General features: G+C 28.7%; 2 protein-coding genes and 1 pseudogene across 2 annotated transcripts; all 3 read left to right on the forward strand.

Annotated features, from left to right (window-relative positions):
* Nucleotides 1-1144: 1144 nt before the first annotated feature.
* Nucleotides 1145-1870, forward strand: LOC132941290 (histone H1A, sperm-like). The gene has a single exon (XM_061009282.1). The coding sequence runs from the start codon at nt 1216-1218 to the stop codon at nt 1828-1830; it is 615 nt and encodes a 204-aa protein (XP_060865265.1). The 5' UTR covers nt 1145-1215; the 3' UTR covers nt 1831-1870.
* Nucleotides 1871-4151: 2281 nt separating this feature from the next.
* Nucleotides 4152-6262, forward strand: LOC132940629 (uncharacterized). Its single transcript, XM_061008347.1, has 5 exons — nt 4152-4284; nt 5080-5247; nt 5416-5577; nt 5701-5852; nt 5953-6262. The coding sequence occupies exons 1-5, from the start codon at nt 4152-4154 to the stop codon at nt 6004-6006; spliced, it is 669 nt and encodes a 222-aa protein (XP_060864330.1). The 3' UTR covers nt 6007-6262.
* A 3344-nt stretch (nt 6263-9606) lies between these two features.
* Nucleotides 9607-11342, forward strand: LOC132940630 (uncharacterized; annotated as a pseudogene).
* The last annotated feature ends 8591 nt before the right edge of the window (nt 11343-19933 follow it).

A 19933-nucleotide genomic window follows, 5' to 3' on the forward strand; every position in this document is an offset into this window, starting at 1 on the left:
TCCATGGTTTTATTTTAACTAATTACAACGAAACTTTGAATTAACTGAGGGCATTGCGTGAATTTTTTCATGTACTTTATCACTTGTAAGACGGACACAACAAATGCGTGTACGTGTACAGGCCACGACGTTGCGCAGGTGAACCGTAAACAATTCACGTTCATTTTTTGTTTTATTTTTTTAACTTTTCGTCTATCCAGATATAACGCGATGAGACTCCTGAACACCTATTTGCAGTTGTTAATATGACTACTTGTCTTGAGGTCGATCAGCACACATTTTAAGATTATTTATTTATTTTATTTGAATTTAAAATTTTGGAAAACATTAAATATTTAAACAAAATCGACAGGAGTTTAGGAAACGTTAACCTAACCTAACCTAACCTAACCTAACCTAACCTAACCTAACGTCAGGAGTTTAGGAACGAGAAAATGTGTTGTTATCGATCTCAAGTAAATATTTTAATGTATTCAAATCAGTTTTCAAACGTCTTATCACGCTATCAGGTCCATCGGTAGGTCGGGACAAAAAGTGCATACAAATGAACATAAATTGTTGGTAATCTGCATTGAGTTTCGACCGAAGTCCTCTGACAATGTGTCATTATAATTATTTATTCAACATGATTTCGGTTAAGTACGATGAAGACGAGATTTATTGATAAAGTCTGCCTCGTTAAAATTTCAGGTAGAAACGCCGGTGACGCCGTGCCGTAGCAGAGTCCTAAAACCGTCATATTCGAACAGCCGCTGTTCGTCGGGAAATCGGTCGATTGGAAATCTGCAAATTCTATGGTCTCGGGAAACTCGTGGAGAATTAATCCAAAATATTTTTGTAAATTTTCGTCTGGTTTCAGTCATACGGCAGACATTCAAATACGGTTTACGAAAACCCGGTCGGAAGTGTGGAAATAACGACTTGTGGTGGTTTCGTGGTACTGGGTGGCGATGCAATAATCATTGGCGATCGTTTAGAATTTAGTTAGCTTTCCAAAAAGTTCAAAGCCAGATTTTTACCACCATTTCCCGTTGAGATATTGTGAAAAACGATTGTACAACCGTAGCTCGGAGGACGACGCGAATCACACTGGTTTACTAGTTGGCACGGTGCACTGTATATATTTACACATTTTTTAACACACTTGGTATCGCCACAGTGAACAGTCGATTGTCCATCGTTTTAAATATATACCTGAACAATTTCATCATCAACATGACAGACACCGTCGCTACAACTCCGGCTCCAGTCGCCGCATCGCCGGCCGCGAAGAAGTCTCCTGCCAAGAAGAAGTTGTCGGCTTCTAAAGTCAAGAAGACCGTTGCGTTGCACCCGACCACCGCCGTGATGGTCACGTCGGCCATCAAGGAGCTCAAGGAGAAGAAAGGTTCGTCGTTACCGGCCATCAAGAAATACTTGGCCGCCAACTACAAAGTCGATCCCGCCAAGCTGGCGCCTTTCATCAGGAAGTTTTTGAAAGCCGCCGTCGCCAACGGTACCGTCGTCCAGACCAAGGGAACCGGCGCTTCGGGACACTTCAAGTTGCCCGTCGCCGAGGTCAAGCCGAAAAAGGCCGTTGTAGCCAAAAAGAAGAAATCCATCGTCAAAAAAGTCAAAGCCGCCGGAACACCGAAGAAGAAGAAGCTCGTAGCCGCCAAGAAACCCGCGGCGGGTGAACCAGCAGCCAAAAAAGCGAAAAAGACCGCTGCGGCGAAACCCAAGGCGACTACACCAAAGAAGGCCCCAGCCAAAGCGAAAAAGCCGGCCGCCGTCAAACCCAAATCGAAGAAGACTCCGATCAAGAAAACCGCAGCTCCCAAAAAGAAGTAGTGCGGTAGTGTTAAATACTATCCATCTTCCTCCCTTAAAACGGTCCTTTTCAGGACCACCAAATTTTATGACTCGCACTTCTCTCACCAACTATTATATTTTTTCATACATTTTTGTAAGCTCTACGATTGTATGACGCGTGATTTAGAAAAACATATTTTATAAAGTCTGTTCGCGTTTGGTCGTTTCAGACTATGGACGGGTGAGACGCACCCAGTTGCGGTTTGGATTATATTGCAATTAATTAAAATAAAAACATCGGTTACAATTGTTAAGGAATTCCCAAATTCAATGTTATTTATAACCGACTAATATAAACATTTAATTACGTCGAGATACTATTGCCCGTATCGGTATTTCTATAGGTTTTTCATTGATGAGTTATTTTTACAATGTTTTTACCAAATTCCTTGTGACCCGCACAATGGCTATTAACGACATGAATATTATTTATTATCAAATTATAATGTTATATTTATATCACCTGTGACAATCGCCAATTGTGTTGACGTTCTAATAATTCAAATAAACCGAGACGTGAATAGAAAGACAAGTCGTTAAGCGGTAAATAATATAACTAAATTAAGTCGCACATTTCGTTACGTTCGGGTTATTTTCATCAAATATTTCGATACTTTCAAGTTTCAGTTCGGAGCGGGACGAAGGCAGCTGTTTCTTCGGCGGCGGACATCTGAACGTCTGTCCTTGATACATATGACACAGCTCTACGTTTCATCGGAAGAGTCGGTGTTTACGCGTAAGTTTGTTTTAATTTTATTTTAGTGCTCAAATTTACCATTTTAGACTTGAATTGAATTAAATATTTATCGACACGGACGATTTGCTAACTCGGTGACGTATAAACGATTTAAATAATAATAACATTTTAATTACGTCGGTACATTATTGCTTGTGTCGGTATTTCTATAGGTTTTTCATTGATGAGTTATTTTTAGAACGTTTTTACCAAATTCCTTGTTATCGACGGTAATAGCTGCACGGCGGCTATTAATGATACGAATATAAATCGTATTTATAGTATACTATTATATGTTTTCCAAGAAACATCATAGGGACCGATAAAATCCTTGAATAACCGGACGACATTTTTTTTCGTGAATTTCTTTTTTACCCGACTATTTGCGTATGAATTATGCTGAAAAATACGGTTGAATCAGCGTTCGACGACGCTCAGCTGCTGTTTAGAACTCAACGCATTACCTATGTCATGTGTTTTGAAATTTTATTCGACTTAATTATTCAACAACAACCAATTTTTCTTGAGCCCTTTTCTGTGCCACCAATTTATATGTCACCAGTAAAATATTACTACATATTATTTCAATGATACGTTTTGTGAAATTGTAAATTTTGCACGTAGTAATTTTGTGTTATTTAGCTACCTATTATTAAAAAAAAAATCTAATAAAATTCGAAATGTACTTGTACCTTTAAATAGCTCAAAATGAGTAAAAATATTTTAATAATTATATTGTAAGATGTGTGGAAAATATAAATAAAAATATAATTTTTTTATCATAAATAAAATAAAATGTCATCTTGCCACCTGGGATATTATGATAATATTATGATAAAAATAAAAAAACCTTTATTTTAATTAAATACGGGCAATCACATACGATCTGCAAACATCATTATAATCAAGGGCGGTATGGGCGGCTGGCCAGGTGTGCTAGTGCGCCGTAGCGTTATGTGTGGGCCGAGCCACACATTTCTTCAACATTAGATGATATCACTAATAAATTTATTTTTAAATATAGAACAGTTTAAAAACCACTGCTATTGGTTGGTACAATTCTACAATAAGTTAATAGTCGAACCATGAGTTTATATTAATAATAATATGATGAGCATATTAGGTTAGTTATATTAGCAGTGCCACAATTAGCGGGGGGGCTGTGGGTGCAAGGCACCCCCAAAAGGGCCCTATCATCGTATTTAGGGGGCCCTTTTCAGACATAAAAGTATTTAGATTTTAAACTAATATTAATTTTTATTCCAATTTACAACACATGATGAAAATTGAAATTAATAGTATTTTATACTATGAATTTGTAACTATGACTTGTACTTGATATCTTATTTTTTTATCGTTAGTTTAAATTTTGTGTTAAATAATAGTTTTCAACTCTATGCTATTATCAATGATGTTATCCGATAAACAATTGAGAAAAATAATTAAGGCTTAGTGCTATTTTTAGACTAGTGCAGTATTTGATGACTGATAACTGATAAATGATAATATTTTATTTAGTGAATACATTTTTGTTTTCATTTTTGATTTCACTTTTAAACGTAAAATGTCTCTAAATGCTCGTCCTAGTGGTGCACAAAAGAGGAAAGCCAAAAACATTCGACTTGCCGAAACCAATAAATTACGACGTTCGTTGGATAAATTTTGTAAAATTGCAAAAACTACCCATGTCAACACAGGTAAATAAAATTAAAAATATTATTACTTATATTATTTCATAATTTATATTTTTAACTTAAATATATTAATAATTATTATAAATATCATGATAGATAATACCCAAATTGATTTCATAAATTACACTATAAATTATAATATGTGTTGTAACTTGTAGGTACCTACTATTATATTAGTTATATTATCTGATAAAGCTTTATTCACATTTTGAAATGAACATTTTTAATTTCTATTATAGTAATTATCTGATTACATATTATTTAGGCAATAGACATGCATTTTGCACTGTTATTTTAGCATACCTACACACCTATTTTAAAAATAAATTAATTTTGTATACTATAATATAAAAGTTGTATACTACAACTTTTACTAGTTACTTGTGGGTATTTCAAGACAACTAACAAGTTAAAGTCAAATTAACTTAAATAGTTTCTTACAAACCAGTAGATATACTAACTACTACCTAAGTAATATTATTTACTATGGTTATCTATACTTTGTATTCAATAATGTGATTTTAGAATTAGAACTGTAAAAAATGATAACTATTGACTTAAAATTGTAAATTAAAGAAATCTTCACTTTAAATATTAAGTATCAATTTTTTTTATGAAAATAAGTTCATTTTTAATGTTCAGTATAATATATAATTCAAATAGATAATTGTTTTTAATATTTTTTGGTATTTTTATTAATTTTTGTGATTTTTTTCTTAATATTCATCTATTTCAAATATTTTTATAAATTGAAATATAATTTTCATATATTTCATATATATTTTTAATATATTTTAGAAGAAAATCATAACACTGCAACTACTTCTGTAAAGGAAATACAATTGGCCTTTAATGATGTATTGGAATGTACGGTGGAGAATTATAGTACAGACAATGAATTGGAACTCCAAGAAAATGTGCCTGAAAATATTCTAGTTAATTTGGCCAACGATAAAACTTCTATTGGTTAGTTAATAGTAAGATAATTATCACAAATAATTCTAATTTTTAAATTTTGTTAGTACATACTTTTCAAAAAAATTATCAATTGCTTTGTAAGTTTTACCAAAAACATTTAATTTAATTCTTGAAAATATTTAAGAAATTATAACACCAACAATTTTAATTTTTTAGGTGTAAATTTAAATTCTAAGTATCCAACAGACCGAGGAAATTTTCCTGTTGATATTTTAAGCAGTGATGTCAAAAGATTAATTGTTCAGTATGGTCCATGTAAACCAGTAATGGAATTTCCATTGGATACAAATGTTATTGATGATGTTGTATCGAAGACTCGTAAGTTTTCAACTCATTATTATTTCATGATGTTCAAATCTGGTATAAAAATACCATGGTTGTGGTTATGTTATTCAGTTGAGTTGAATAAATCATACTGTGAATCTTGTTGCCTTTTCGCAGACAGAAATTATGCCTATTTTAAATATTCTTGGATTGAAGGTATAAATGATTGGCAGCATTTATCTCAAAAAATTGCAAAACATGAAAAATCAATTCAACACATTGAAGCTGTAAAACTACGAACTATATGGATTAAGAATCAAACTAAAGAAGTAAATCTTGAAAAACAAATTTCTGTAGAAGCCAAGTTTTGGAGAGATGTACTTACTAGAATAATTAAAATTATACTTTTTCTTACTGCTGGCAATACAGCATTTTGAGGAAATGAAGGAAAAGGAGAAAAAGCATGTGAAGGTAATTTTTTAAGAACAGTACGACTTCTTGCTGAATTTGATCCAGTTTTGAGTACAGTTTTAACTGTTGAAGAAAATAAGGTCAAATATTTGAGTTGGAGTATACAAAATGAAGTAATTGATTTATTGGCAACAAATGTACAAAATATAATTTGTCAAGAAATTAGAGAAGCACCATTTTTTGCACTTATTATTGATTCTACTAAAGATATTTGTAAAGTAGATCAAGTTAGTGTGATAATAAGATATACTAGTATAAATTACCCACAAAAAAAATAGATATTAAGGAATCCTTTTTAGGTTTTTTTCCTTTACATGAACATGCTGCTAAAGACCATGTTAATTTAATACTTGAAACTTTAATTAAGTTTGGTATTGATATAAATAAGTGTCGTGGGCCGGGTTTTGATAGGGCATCACTAATGAGCGGAATACACAATGGAGTAAAAAAAAGAATTTTGGATATTGTTCTACTAAACATAGAAAAAAAGAAAACACAAGAATTAAATATTGAAAAAATAATCAACGATTTTGCTCAAAATAAAGCTAGGAAAAAGAATTTTCTAAAATGATAATATTTGTATCTATTTCTATTTTCCATTCCAGTCAGTGAATAATAAAATTAACATTTTATTCTTTCAAACTTGTAGTATAATACAGATACTATTGTAATTAACTGTATTAAGGTGGTACATAATGTTATGTTTTATTTATACTTAAAAATTAAAAAATATCAACTGAGATGAAAACACATATGGTTTTAGGCTTATATTTTGAATGGAGGCCTATGCATAAATTATTTGATCTCTTTTTGTAAGTAAAATTATTTAAAATAAAGTGATAAAAATTGTTTAACTTTTTAAAATTTGTACTATGTATACGCATTATTAGGAAAGCCAAAATAAAAATATTTAGCCCCCTGATGGGAAACCAAGTGTCTTTATTATTTTCGGGGTTTTTTGTTACTAGGGGGTATTAAGACCACCCTAATTGCGCTTTTGGTGCTATTCAATTTTGTAATACAAAAGTTTGAAATAGGGGACCCCAAAATTTGACTCGCACCTGGGCCCTTTTATCTCTAGTTGCAGCACTGTATATTAGGTATGTCGTAAATTGTATTCTAATTCCTTAGCCAACAGTTTTAAAAATCAGTTTTATCCAGAAAAATGTTTTAACACTTTATTCAATTTGGTTGGTACATAGATCGCCAGAAAGTTATTGCTAAATAACAATCATTGAACCATTTGCAAATATTTATGAAAATATTGTAGGTTTGTTGAAAAAGAGAACAGAAAACATCGAGGAAAACATTTATAAAAAGCTTGAAGTTTAAATTAAAAGTAATGACTATAATAATGCGAAGATTCTGCAACTGATTAGAACTGATCTGAACTAACCTAACTGAAGATGATTTTGGTTTAATACGAGTATGAATTGTGACTATGAAATAAATGATAAAAACAATATTAAACAAACATCTAAAATATCAAAAGGATTATACATTTATGATTCTTAGAAAATATAACCTATTGGCTATCGTCTATTTATAATTTATAAATAGGCTGTAATAGAAAGACCTGACAAAAAAAATAAAATATTATGCCATACTTAAACGTACGACAAAAATTGTGAAAATTGTTAACAAATAATTTAAGAAATATACTCGTCTCAAGAAATCCTAAAAATAATATTTATACCATAAAAAATTCTAAAAAATAAATTAGTTGACTGAGATAAATGTTTTTACCTCGGTTTTTACCAACAAAATTGTTCTTTATATATTTAGATATTCTATAGACTACAAGACGAATGAATAAGTGTATAACCTGGTGTATTATATATTTGATACACTAGGTACCCGAAAAATTAGGTATTCATAAAGAAGCCGTTATAAAGGGGTTTGGGCCATTTAGGTTTATAGAATACTAGGCCGTTTACCTGCCAGTCCGCTCCTGATTATAATAAGTATAAATCAAATACAAAAAAATAAAACAAAATATGGCATGTTGCGTGATAAAAACAAAATAAACAAAGTGTTGTGTACAACTTAATATGATGCGATGATAGCACGTGATAATACGGTGATGGTGCTGTTGTCCCGGAGCGATGGTTTAGTTTATACAGCAGCTGCTAACGTTGATCGGGCAGCATATTACCATTCTACACATCAAATAAAACCCATACACAAATATGGCTTTCTCATTGGTTCACCATTTGGTGCGATAAAATATTTAGATTTTTAATGAAATTAGGAAATCATTAAACAATAAGTATGTTGTAGTTGATTAATTTTATAGTACCTAACCTAACCTAACCTACCTATAAATTGTCCTTCAGAAGTAACTTTTTCTAATCTGCTTTTAAATTTTAATACATTTTCATAAGATGAACCACCAAACTTTGTAATGTTATTTACCATTTGTAATTATGCTTTCTATCTTTCAAAATTAAAAATGATTTTTTTCATTCCTATTTTCTTTAACAAATGTATCCACTATTGTTTTATAAGTTTTCATATTTTTTTATCACTAAATGTTTAATTATATTACATTACTCTATTAGGTTCAATACCTAGGTAACCAAAAATCTAAAAAAAATATATTAACACAGTTTTTTTTTACAGTCATTTTAAATTCAAATTTGGACAAAATTCAACAAAATCTCGAAAATTATCAATTATTGTAATTAAAAATTATAAAATCTTCAATTTTTATAACTAAGAATTGAAAAGTTAAAATAATATTCAATTTAAATCAGTTATCTGTGAACTACTTAATTCACAAAAATATCATCCAATATACTTAGTATTATCATAGACTGACTGAATGTCTTAGCTCAGAATCGTTTTTCTTATTCAATGATATTATATCAATGAATTCAAATTTAACTCCATCCATTACAGTGACCCATTTGTAACCTACTGTACAGCGGAGCAATACCCACTTGCCTACCTTTTTAAAAATTCCGTCTAGTAGAGTGTTGACTAAATTAAGTTAACTGAATAAGTATCATAACTTAATGTTACTGTCATAGTCAAATACAAATTAAACCAAGTTTTGGATATACCCTAGCATTAATTCTTTCATAGACATAATAATGTGATAGTTAACGAATAGTATAATAGTTGTTATGACCTGCACGATCAAACAGTACTATGGTAATTTTACAGTACCTTTTTCTAACATTTAAAAAATATTTTTTTGTTTCTTGGGGTAGTACTTTTTAAAGATATTTTCATGTAATATTCGTGTAATATGTATTTAATAATGAAATATATTAATTCTATTATTATATACATTACGGTAATTAATAATGAATTTCAAATATTAATGAGGTCATCAAGAGTATATAAAGTATCAAATATGAAACATAACTTTTTTTTTATGTTATCAATAAATCATTTTTTACATATCTATTTTTAGCAACTCAGAAAGGTATTTTGTAGAAACCTTCCCAGACAGACTAGTCAAACATTTGCTGTCTGGGTTACTGTTGTTAATATTTAATGTGTGATAATAATTAAATTGGTATGGTGACATGGTGAATTTTCTTCATAGTCCATGTACATACAGTACATTGTGTAATTGAGTGTTCCATAAATTAATTTCAAATTAATCTTTCTATTAATTCTGATGATATAATGCCTTCCTCTTTTAAAAATAATATTGTAGAAAATGGCTCAATAACTATTGTTTGGTCGAATTTAAATAATATACGCGATATTGGAAAGTGGGTAGACAAATTTTCTACAAAAACGAATTCTAGGTGGAATGTACGAACAACAGTTCCTAAAGGAACATATATTCAATGCAAGTAGTTACCTAGTAAATATGATGTAAATAAATTATTATATTTATGAATCAGAAATGTAAACTAAATGTTTTGTGATACTACTTTACAGAAAAAATTATGTTTGCCACCATAAAGTTGATAGATGTTAAACAAAAGAGGCTAATTGTCAAGCATCTATTAAAATTTTAGTGAAAATCGGGGTGAAAATAGACACTGTATCTACTAGAAAAAGTGACCCTTTTGTGAAGGTGGGTAAAACATTAGTAATTACATTTAAGTTGTAGGCTTGTAAAATATTGTAAAAAAAAAAAAAAAAATAAAAATAAAAATAATAATATAATCAATTAAAAAACATGAAATTAGGTACTATTTATTTATCCTAGTAGTAGGCACATCTAGTGATGTAAGTAGGAAATTTCCAAGGAAAAAATTGAACCATTTGTTTTTATTAACATCATTTTTGTAATGATAAAATAGCGATACCGCAAATACAGAATAATATAGGTAATACTGTGCAAATATTATAAATATTATCATTACCTCTGTACTTATAAATTATGTTGAAAAACAAAACATTTAAATTAATACAATTTGTACAGTACATTATTTTTAACGTTATGAAATATACTTTAAAATTCAATAAATATTTTTTATTTTATTTTTATTTTACACGCTTTCAGTAAAAAGCCCGGTAAACAGTAAGTTTTATAAAATAAAAATTCAATTTTTAAATACCTATCAGAAATGTACAGATATTTATCCTTAGAAATTTCTTGATTATAAAATTTCTAAAATTTTACATCACTAGGCACATCACACATTCTTTAAATTTACCTCGAAATTTACTGAAAAATTTAAACTTTAAATTATATAACCATTAATAACTACTTTAATATTTCATGTTTATAGAATAAATACTTAAGTATGATTACTATTGCAAATACTCATAATCATATTAATACTGCTGAAGCGCTACGGTATTTGAATCCAGATGTTAATTTAAGAAGTACATTTGAAGGTGATTTTTATGATGGGATGACAATATTAGATGCATTACGGTAAATATATATTAACAATAATAATATGACAGATTTAAAGTAAAATTTATGTTGATTTGTTATAATAGATAGTGCCATTTGATGTAAATAAAACATAATTTGATTGTACTATATTTATAATAGAATTAATTAGGCAAAGTTTGAATATACAATTAGTCCGTTTCTAATGTTAACATCAATTAAAATTGACCACTAATTCAGTTAGTATTTCTAATAAAAGTTATTATCCCGGTTATTATTATTTTAATTAAATGTATTTTATCAACATAAGTATACACAAAAATTATTTGTATTATTTTATAATTAATAGATATCATGAGAGTATTTTAACAATGGCAAATAAACCAATTGAAGATTTTTCGAATGGTAGAATTAAACTGGCATGACCAGTGGCGATTACCTGCGATTACTAAACCTAGGACCCCGTACTGGTCAAGGAGTAATAACGGGAGTAATAATGGTAATCAAATATATATATTATATTTACATGATGAATATATTCTATAAATGTATTATTATTTATTACTAGTGATGCTGTTTACTATAGAACCATTAGTATTACAAATTATTACCTAATAATTTTAATTTTGCAATTTATTACACTACATCAGAATTGTAATCCAAATCCAGTACTTATATATTTTCATAAGTATATTACAGATTTTACTTCACAGGTGTTTTCTTTATTCTTTTTAACTACAAAATTATTATTAAATTTTAAATGTGATAAATTTTGTCAAAATTTGAACTTAAAATGCTTATAAAAAAATTGTGTCTATGTATTTTTAATATTTTTCAACTGCTATTGTAACAATATATTAGGAGCATTACATTAAATTTTCAGGCATTTTTACCTAATACAATTTTATTGATATTTATAGAAAAAAAAAACTAAAAAAATTGAAAACTGACCTCGAAACTGACAATGTTTGTATAAACAGCTCAAAAAGAGTCAAATTATTTTCAAAATTGTATGGTGTATAAAAAATGATAATATAAATATTCAGTGAAATTTTCAAGTATCTACAGTCCATTCATTTTTTAATTACAATAAAATAAGATAATCGTTACGAGTAATTGAGTGAATCAAAAAGTATCAAATGTTATAAAAATACAATAAAAATATGAATTTCAAATGCTCATAAAAATTTAATTTGAGTTTCTTGTAGACATTTTTTTTTTTGATAATGGTAGACAAACTTATGAGAAATCTTGTATTACATTTTCAAATCATAGATTTAAAAGGAAAATTTTTTAAGAATTTCTAACTCAAAATAATTTTCAAATTTTCGTCATTTTGTCAATATTTAAACTTTAAATGCTTATAAAAAAAATTGTGACTATGGGTTTTTAATTTTTTTCATCTGCCTTTGAAACAATATACTAGGAGCCTTCTATTAAATTTTCAAGCTTTTTTAACCAACAAATAAAATTTTAATGATATTTATGGAAAAAAAACTAAAAATGTCTGTAAAGAGCTCAAAATAAGTCAAAATATTTGGAAAATGTTATGGTATATAGAAAATCCTAATATAAACATTCAGTCAAAATTGTATGTACCTACAGTCATTTGTTTAAGAGTTGCACCAAAAACTAAAATCAATTTTTTCAAAAACAGATTTTGCGTACAAATTACCGTTTTTCTTTGATTTTTCTCGATTTTTCTTTTGTTTTTCACAGTGCTTTTGAAAACTACTGAAAAAAATTTTACTTTTGATCCCCTAAAGTACCAACTAGATTCACTTTCCTTACAGAAAAGATACTGTTGAAGAAAATCAAATCACTTTTATTGTCCTAAAAGGTGATGACAGACACAAAAATAAAAAAACACATTGTTGTAAAATAATATTTAAATATATTAATATGTTATGTAGGTAGGTCGTATGTAGGTAGCTAATTATATTTACAAATAAATAATTTAATTATTTTCTTAAAAATGAAAATTTGTTTATATGCAGACATAGTAGTAGGTAACATAATGTATAATTACCTACAGTGGCGTAGCCAGGGGGTGGTTTTAGGGGTTCAAACCCCCCCCCTCCTTGGCCTTAAAAAAAAAAAAAAAAATGTTTTTATTGTATGATTTTAATACTTTTATTTTTATTATTATTTAATATTATTTTAGTATTTTCTATGTACGGCTGTGGGACGCTATTCGGTGATCGTCGCGTGCTTATCGCACCGACGACCGAACGATCCCACATCTACTCAGAATTATATAAACATATGTATATGTCTATGGCGTGTATGTATAACCCGACGACAGCGACGGGTAATATTGTTCTATTTATACTTTTATCAATTATTCTTTTATACCATATACTATCGTGCTGCTGAGAGACTGAGTCTTGATTATATTCTACTGTGATAGTGTCAAGTGTGGTTTGTTGGTCTGTAACTGTTAAATTCTTAACTGTTTAACGTTTGTTTAATACTAGTTATTACTAGTTAGTAGTTATTAAGGCCACTAATAAGTAATCGCTATGAATAATCTGAAAAGAAAAGCACTCAAGCAAGAACAAGGACAATCAAAAACTATTTTACAGTTTTTTAAAAACAAAATTCCTGAATCATTAGATGTAAGTATTTATAATTTTTTTTTTCTCATTGAAAAAAATTTTTATATATTTACAATCTGTACATGTTATACAATAAGTAAATTGGATAAGATACATATGAGTTTAAATTTCAAATATATATAATTAATTTTTTTTTTTTTTTGTAACTAATTCATAATTATATTCTAGGATACTCATTTAGTTGCTATTTCTGACAATACAAATGCAACAGTGATAAACGAAAATTCATCAGAATTGAATATTAATTTGAATACAAATGCAGATTGTTCAATTGTAAGATGTTTATAAATATTATATTATATTAGAACATAATGTTCTGTCATAGTTTAAAATATTAAATTACTTTTATATTTTTAGTCCACACCAGTATCAATAGTAAATATGGATGAATATAAAACAGCAAAGTCACTAAATGATATTGGTTTATTTGTTAATTGTTCTGAAAGGGTAAGTTTTAAGTAGTTAAATATAGTAGTAATAATATAGTAGTTATATCCTTACACAATATTATTTGATTTATTTAAATTAATATGCAATTTTGAATACAATAGGTAATAACAACGAACTACTAGATAAAACTCATTTAATTATATTTTAGATTTTTGGTGATCCATAATTCTTGGGGGGCAAACCACGAGTCAATTTTTTGTACACTAGACTTCCAACGATGTGTACTTCCGTGTACTTCCACAAACTTCCCAGTACTTCCGTGTACTTCCCAGTACTTCCAAGTACTTCCATGTACTTCCCAGTTTTTTAATATACTTCCCAGTACTTCCAAGTACTTCCATGTACTTCCCAGTTCCTTAATATACTTCCCAGTACTTCCATATATTTCCCAGTTTTTTAATATACTTCCCAGTACTTTCATATATTTCTCAGTACTTCCTTAAAACTCCAAATACTAACCAATGTCTGTGTTCTTCTCTATAGTTATTTTAACTTCCATATGTTTCTACCTCGGTGTATACATACTTTCATAGACTTTCTTTTTAATTCCTTTGTCATGCACTTTTTAATACTTCTTCCTTATGATAATATTTTTGTACATACCTACATTTTAAGATTCTATAAAAAATGATTTAATTAAATCAGTGTAGGCTATGGTGTATTATCAGTACATAGGTAGTAGGTACTATAATGTTCGTTGGAACAAATTATATTGTTCATACATCATTAGTGAACAATTAATAATGTGAATTGTGGGTCACGATCATAGATGATATAGTATTCTTATATTATCTATGGTTACAAAAGATATTCGGGGATAAATATTGGTCATGATATAAAAAGATTGAAAAACACAGAGTCCTAGTTTACCTCTAAATATTATATTATCGACCTATAATAAAATGTATATATATATATATTATCCAATATATTATGTATAGTAAAATTTAAAATTTACAATTCATGATCAATCCAAGTGGTGAAATTAAATAAATATTTTGTATGGGATTTATTATGACATAGATCAATGAGTTCATAAAATCATAAATAATCCAATAAATATTACATAATTTGATTCAAATGAAAGAAATAGAACATTTTATTTTAAAAACAGTTGATACAATTGTTACCTACATACTGTAATTTAATAGAAAAAATTTAAAAATAAAATAAAATACAATTTTAACAATAACTATGAACTGAATAATAAAGTAAAACATAATTTAATATTAATGATAATAATATAATGGTAGAATACTTCAATTAATGTTATTTTAATTGTTTGTACATTTTTATAATTTTTAGTTTCTCTGATCTTTTTATTTCAAATGGGCTGAACCCGATCAATTCTATAGGCCCATAAAATATATATTTTCTTGGTACAACTTGAATGTCATCATTGGTAGGCCATTTGAATTTGTCCAATTCCTCTTTTAAAAATTTCATTGTATATTGGTTTTCATTAATATTAATTACTCGTCCAATATACCATCCATTGTCATATATAACAGCATAATAATGTTCAATATTAATATTTATTGTCTCTGTATTTTTTGCATCATCACTGCTATCAACATTTTCAGAACTAAGGTCGTCGTTTAAAATTAATTGTTGGTCACTTGATTGTGAGGAACTGTCCTCAGCAGACTTTTCTATATTTGCTTCACGTGTGACTTTTTTTTTTTTTACTCTAGCCTTATTTTTAAAGGAAATAGGTTGATGTGGTCTAGTATTGGAAGTATTAATAAATCTTCTTAACCTATCACTACTAACTCGGTCGCGTGGTTGTTCCAAAAGCCAACAAAGTGAAGATTTTTTTATTATCATTGATGTCTTATTAGTTAATATTACGTTTACAAATGGTGAACTAATAGGTATTTTAGAGATACTCAAATCATCATCGTTCATAAATTGCTTACTAAAATCTTTTAAATTAAGTCCCATTCCACAGTTTTCTAATATTAATAAGTTGTCTAAGTCTTCAGCAGCATCAAGTTCTAATTCTTCTGAAGAATGATCAACAGATGCTTGGACTGAACACAACTCTACATTTGTATATGATGATTCTTCATCAGAAGTTTCTATTTCAGCACGAGTTCATCTACAAATTTTTTAGTAATTAGAGGTCTTTGCATCATAATTATATCATCATCTATACTCATTCCAAGATTTTTTGCCATATATTTAGCATCATTGCAGCTCCTGTTAATTATACTTAGAATATTATTTTCAGTATAAATAGCAAAATTAGTATATGGTGGTATGGATTTTGTGTTTTTTTTCTCGGGCAAAAGTAATACTTGAAGATGCATTTTTTAATTCAGTTTTTATAGTATTAATAGTTTCAATACGTTTTAACCTAGAAATAATGCCTTTCATAGAAAAATTTACTATAGTTGAAAATGTTGTTGTTAGAGATCTAGTTGCTCTAAAAAATTGTTCACATGTTTGACTGCTGAAATTCCAAATAGTAAACATGTCAGCAGTTAGATTTGTATCGTCTCTAAATTGAACTACTAGCCTTATCAAAGAATGCGCATTAGTTTCAACACAGTTATAACAATTATTAGTAATAAAGTTATTACCAATAGTGAACTCTTTTTTATTTTTTAACCATGCTCTCCAGATTCTCAAAAAAAAAACACTGAACCATATTTTATATATTCTTTCTTCAACATTTAATTCTTTGTCTAAAAAAGATGCTAAAATATAGTTCATAACAGATAAATATGCCACTGTTGCATTTGTATCTGGAAGTTGACTTAAGATTTCTAAAACTTTGGTAGAGCACATTTTTTGGGCTGATTGAAAATTCATTTTGTCCTCTGGTTTAAGGTCAGTCATGGTTAATAAATGTTTATCTTTTGTATAGTTTCTTGTTAATTCTATGAGATGATCTACAGAGGCAAAGTAGGTTCCCATTGGAAGAACAATATTAGGTTTGAGGAATCGGGTTCAAAGTTTTGTTCCAATATGTACAGTATCTTGAATGTATATTTCTCGGTTAGTTTCATCTTTGAATACGATTGGTGGATGCCCAATTGAAAACCACGACCAATCATTTGCTGTTTCAGCTGTTTCAATTGTGTCATTCAATACATCAACATTTAAATTACTTTCTCTAGCGTACATGGATAAACTTTGTAATTGCATTGCTTTCAGTAATCGTGTATCGCCATCAGATGAGAAACCAATAATTTCAATTCCTTGACTAGCGGCTGCAAGTTTCATATAGTTCCAACGACTCATTATATCTTCATTTGTAAAGCGATTATCTGTTCCATAAATTGCAACACAAAATGGCGGAGCCTTGTCATCTAGTGATTGTGCCATTATGACATAGGCATAATTTGCCCGAATTCCGGTGTGAAAGTATTCTGTTATTCTTTTTGCCGAAGTTGCTGGAAAAGAATCATACAGTGGACAACCATTTTCAAGAGGCAAAACAAAACCAATTACTTTATTGGACTTTGTATCATATTCAATTTTTCCTGTTATCCTTGTCGCATCTTCACTAATCCATATTTTAGGAGGCAGATTTCTTTTAATTAGGAATACTCTCAACTCTTCAAATCTAAAACAACCTTCAGTTACATTATTTTGAGTGTTATCAAGAAAACGAAATAGTGTAGAAATTGAAGGCAAAGCATCATTCATATTTTTGTGTAAAGTCTCATAAAGTAGTCTCCCTCCTACAATGAATAAGTAAACAGAAAACTTTTTTAGCTGGTCATCAAATCTGTTATTGTTTTTAGTATTCAGTTGATTTTTTGATGCACATTCATACAAACATTTTAGTAAAGTATTTGAATCTAGTACTTTTTTGTCTAGAGTCAATGTTTTATTATCTTCAATGCTCTTAATAAAAAGGTTACGTAAATTTGTGTTCTCACCTATAAGTTTACTCACTTTATCAAGTAGTGGAAAGAAACTTGTGATTAGTGGTTGGGGTAATTTATCATGCAATAAAGTTCTTTCTCTGCGCCGCTTTTCTCGTTCACATCTTTGATATTTTGCTTTAGTCCATTTTGATTCAGACTTGGTAACTTCAACTTCAGTATTAACAACTGCATTGAATGTATTGGGCGTTTGAACGATTAAAACACAAGAGTTACCCGCCTCAATAACTCTGCGTTCATGAAAATCCTGTTGATTTTCAATTGAACTAGATGGTTTTACAATATTTGACGTGACTTCTGGTTGGTTGGTTAATGATGTGATTGGTAATATTTTTTTAGGCACACAACTAATAAATTTATCGATGGTCTGTATTGTTTTGTTTTTGTCTCTTCTAGTACTAGTAGCTGTAGATTTTCCCTTGTGAATTTTTACATGTTTATAATAGTTTGAAAATACCCATCTTTTTGGATGTCCCGGACTTGCTAGTTTCAATATTTTAACTGGTAATTTGCATACAAAACATAATACTGTTGCAACAATATCATTTTCATTACCTGATTCGTCATCATCAGTATTATTTACAATTTTATTTTCAATATGCAACGTTATATTTAGCTCTTTGTCATTAAATATATCCATACAATTTAGGTTTACCCAGTCAGTTATTCTTTTTAGCACAACAGCTCTTTCTGCTGGTAAATCCACATTTAAAACTTGCACTCGACACTTTTTGGAAGAAGGTACATCATCAACTTCATTGAGTGATTGTATACTATTAATGGCCTTTTTTTTACTTTTTGGTGCTACAAGATGAGTAATGTTTTTTTTAGCCAACTTTTCTTTATAGAAATCCGAAATGCACATTAAAAGTTTTTTGTATCCTGTTAAAATTTGAAACTTTTTTACATTTTTTTTTAAATATACCATAATATTCTGAATATTCATCCTCATCTATCAGATCTGGTAATATATCCCTAGCAAATAGTTCAGTTGATTCAATATCACTATCATTTATTTTTGATATTATTAAATGATTTGAAAATCCGTTTGCAATGAATATTTTTTTTATACTAGCAGGCAGTGATGAGTTTAAGTATTTTTCAGCTTCTTCAAATGGACATACATCTTTTGAAAATTGGCTGTCATAAGCATCATTTGCATCATAAGCATCATTCATTATCATATCCATCCCAAACAATTTTAAACTTCCTAAACAAGATATTTACTTTTATATAGTTTTATAAAACAAACACATTTTTCAAGTTTTTTTTATAAAAAAATAATATTAATTAATATAGATGATATTATTTATATTTACTTAAAAAATCAAGATTTATAGGTAAGCTAATTTATATTTAGGTCTTGGAAATAAATATTACAATGAAATGTAACAAACATAGCTTTTAAAAAATAAGTAAGTTAATGTATATTGCAACTTTAAAACTATCGGTAGATTTAAAGTTAAATTAATGAAACTATAAATATAAATAAGTAGCAACATAAGACTTACCAAAATAAACTTGTTGTATACTGCAAGGTGTAGGTAACAACTGGGATAACAACAGACACCAACTAAAATTATTCAACTCAAAAGTCTAAATACACAAATAATTAATTGGGAAAAAACTGCTGTATTGAAGAATCGTAGATTTTGTTTATCAAATATTCTATTTTTGATGTGAACCATCTAATATGAAACGGTGAGATATGCTGTTGGTGTAGTGACATGTTGCTACATGCCTACACTCGCAAATAACGCGAGTGTAAGAACTAAGAACACGCCGAGCGCGTGTAAGAAAACGCGCAAAACATCTATGTGCTTTTAAAATAAAGAATAATTTTTCTTAACAAAATCAGAATATTTTGTTTGTTTTGATTATGCTATGTTTATTTTCTTTAAGGGGATTCGATACCGTGATTTTCTGTTTTTATCTAACACACTCGCGACATAGTATTTTATACGTGTTTTTTGCCAAAAATTCCAATTGATCTATTGAAGCGATAAGATTTCTGAAAATAGATTTGAATTTGTCGTCAAGTCTACTTGAAATCGACTTTCCTACATTTTTGATTTATTGATTTTAAAATCTCCAAAAATTGAAATACCAGAATCTTTAAATACACTTTTTGAATATGACATTTTTAAGAATTTGGGGGATAA

This window comes from Metopolophium dirhodum, chromosome 3 (assembly GCF_019925205.1).
Source record: "Metopolophium dirhodum isolate CAU chromosome 3, ASM1992520v1, whole genome shotgun sequence".
Lineage (NCBI taxonomy): Eukaryota > Metazoa > Arthropoda > Insecta > Hemiptera > Aphididae > Metopolophium > Metopolophium dirhodum.

Coding starts and splice junctions, on each gene's coding strand:
- LOC132940629 (XM_061008347.1), top strand. CDS start 4,152: ATGTCTCTAAATGCTCGTCCTAGTGGTGCACAAAAGAGGAAAGCCAAA. Junction 5,248..5,415: donor CAACGATAAAACTTCTATTG/GTTAGTTAATAG, acceptor TTAATTTTTTAG/GTGTAAATTTAAATTCTAAG. Junction 5,578..5,700: donor TGATGTTGTATCGAAGACTC/GTAAGTTTTCAA, acceptor GCCTTTTCGCAG/ACAGAAATTATGCCTATTTT.
- LOC132941290 (XM_061009282.1), top strand. CDS start 1,216: ATGACAGACACCGTCGCTACAACTCCGGCTCCAGTCGCCGCATCGCCG.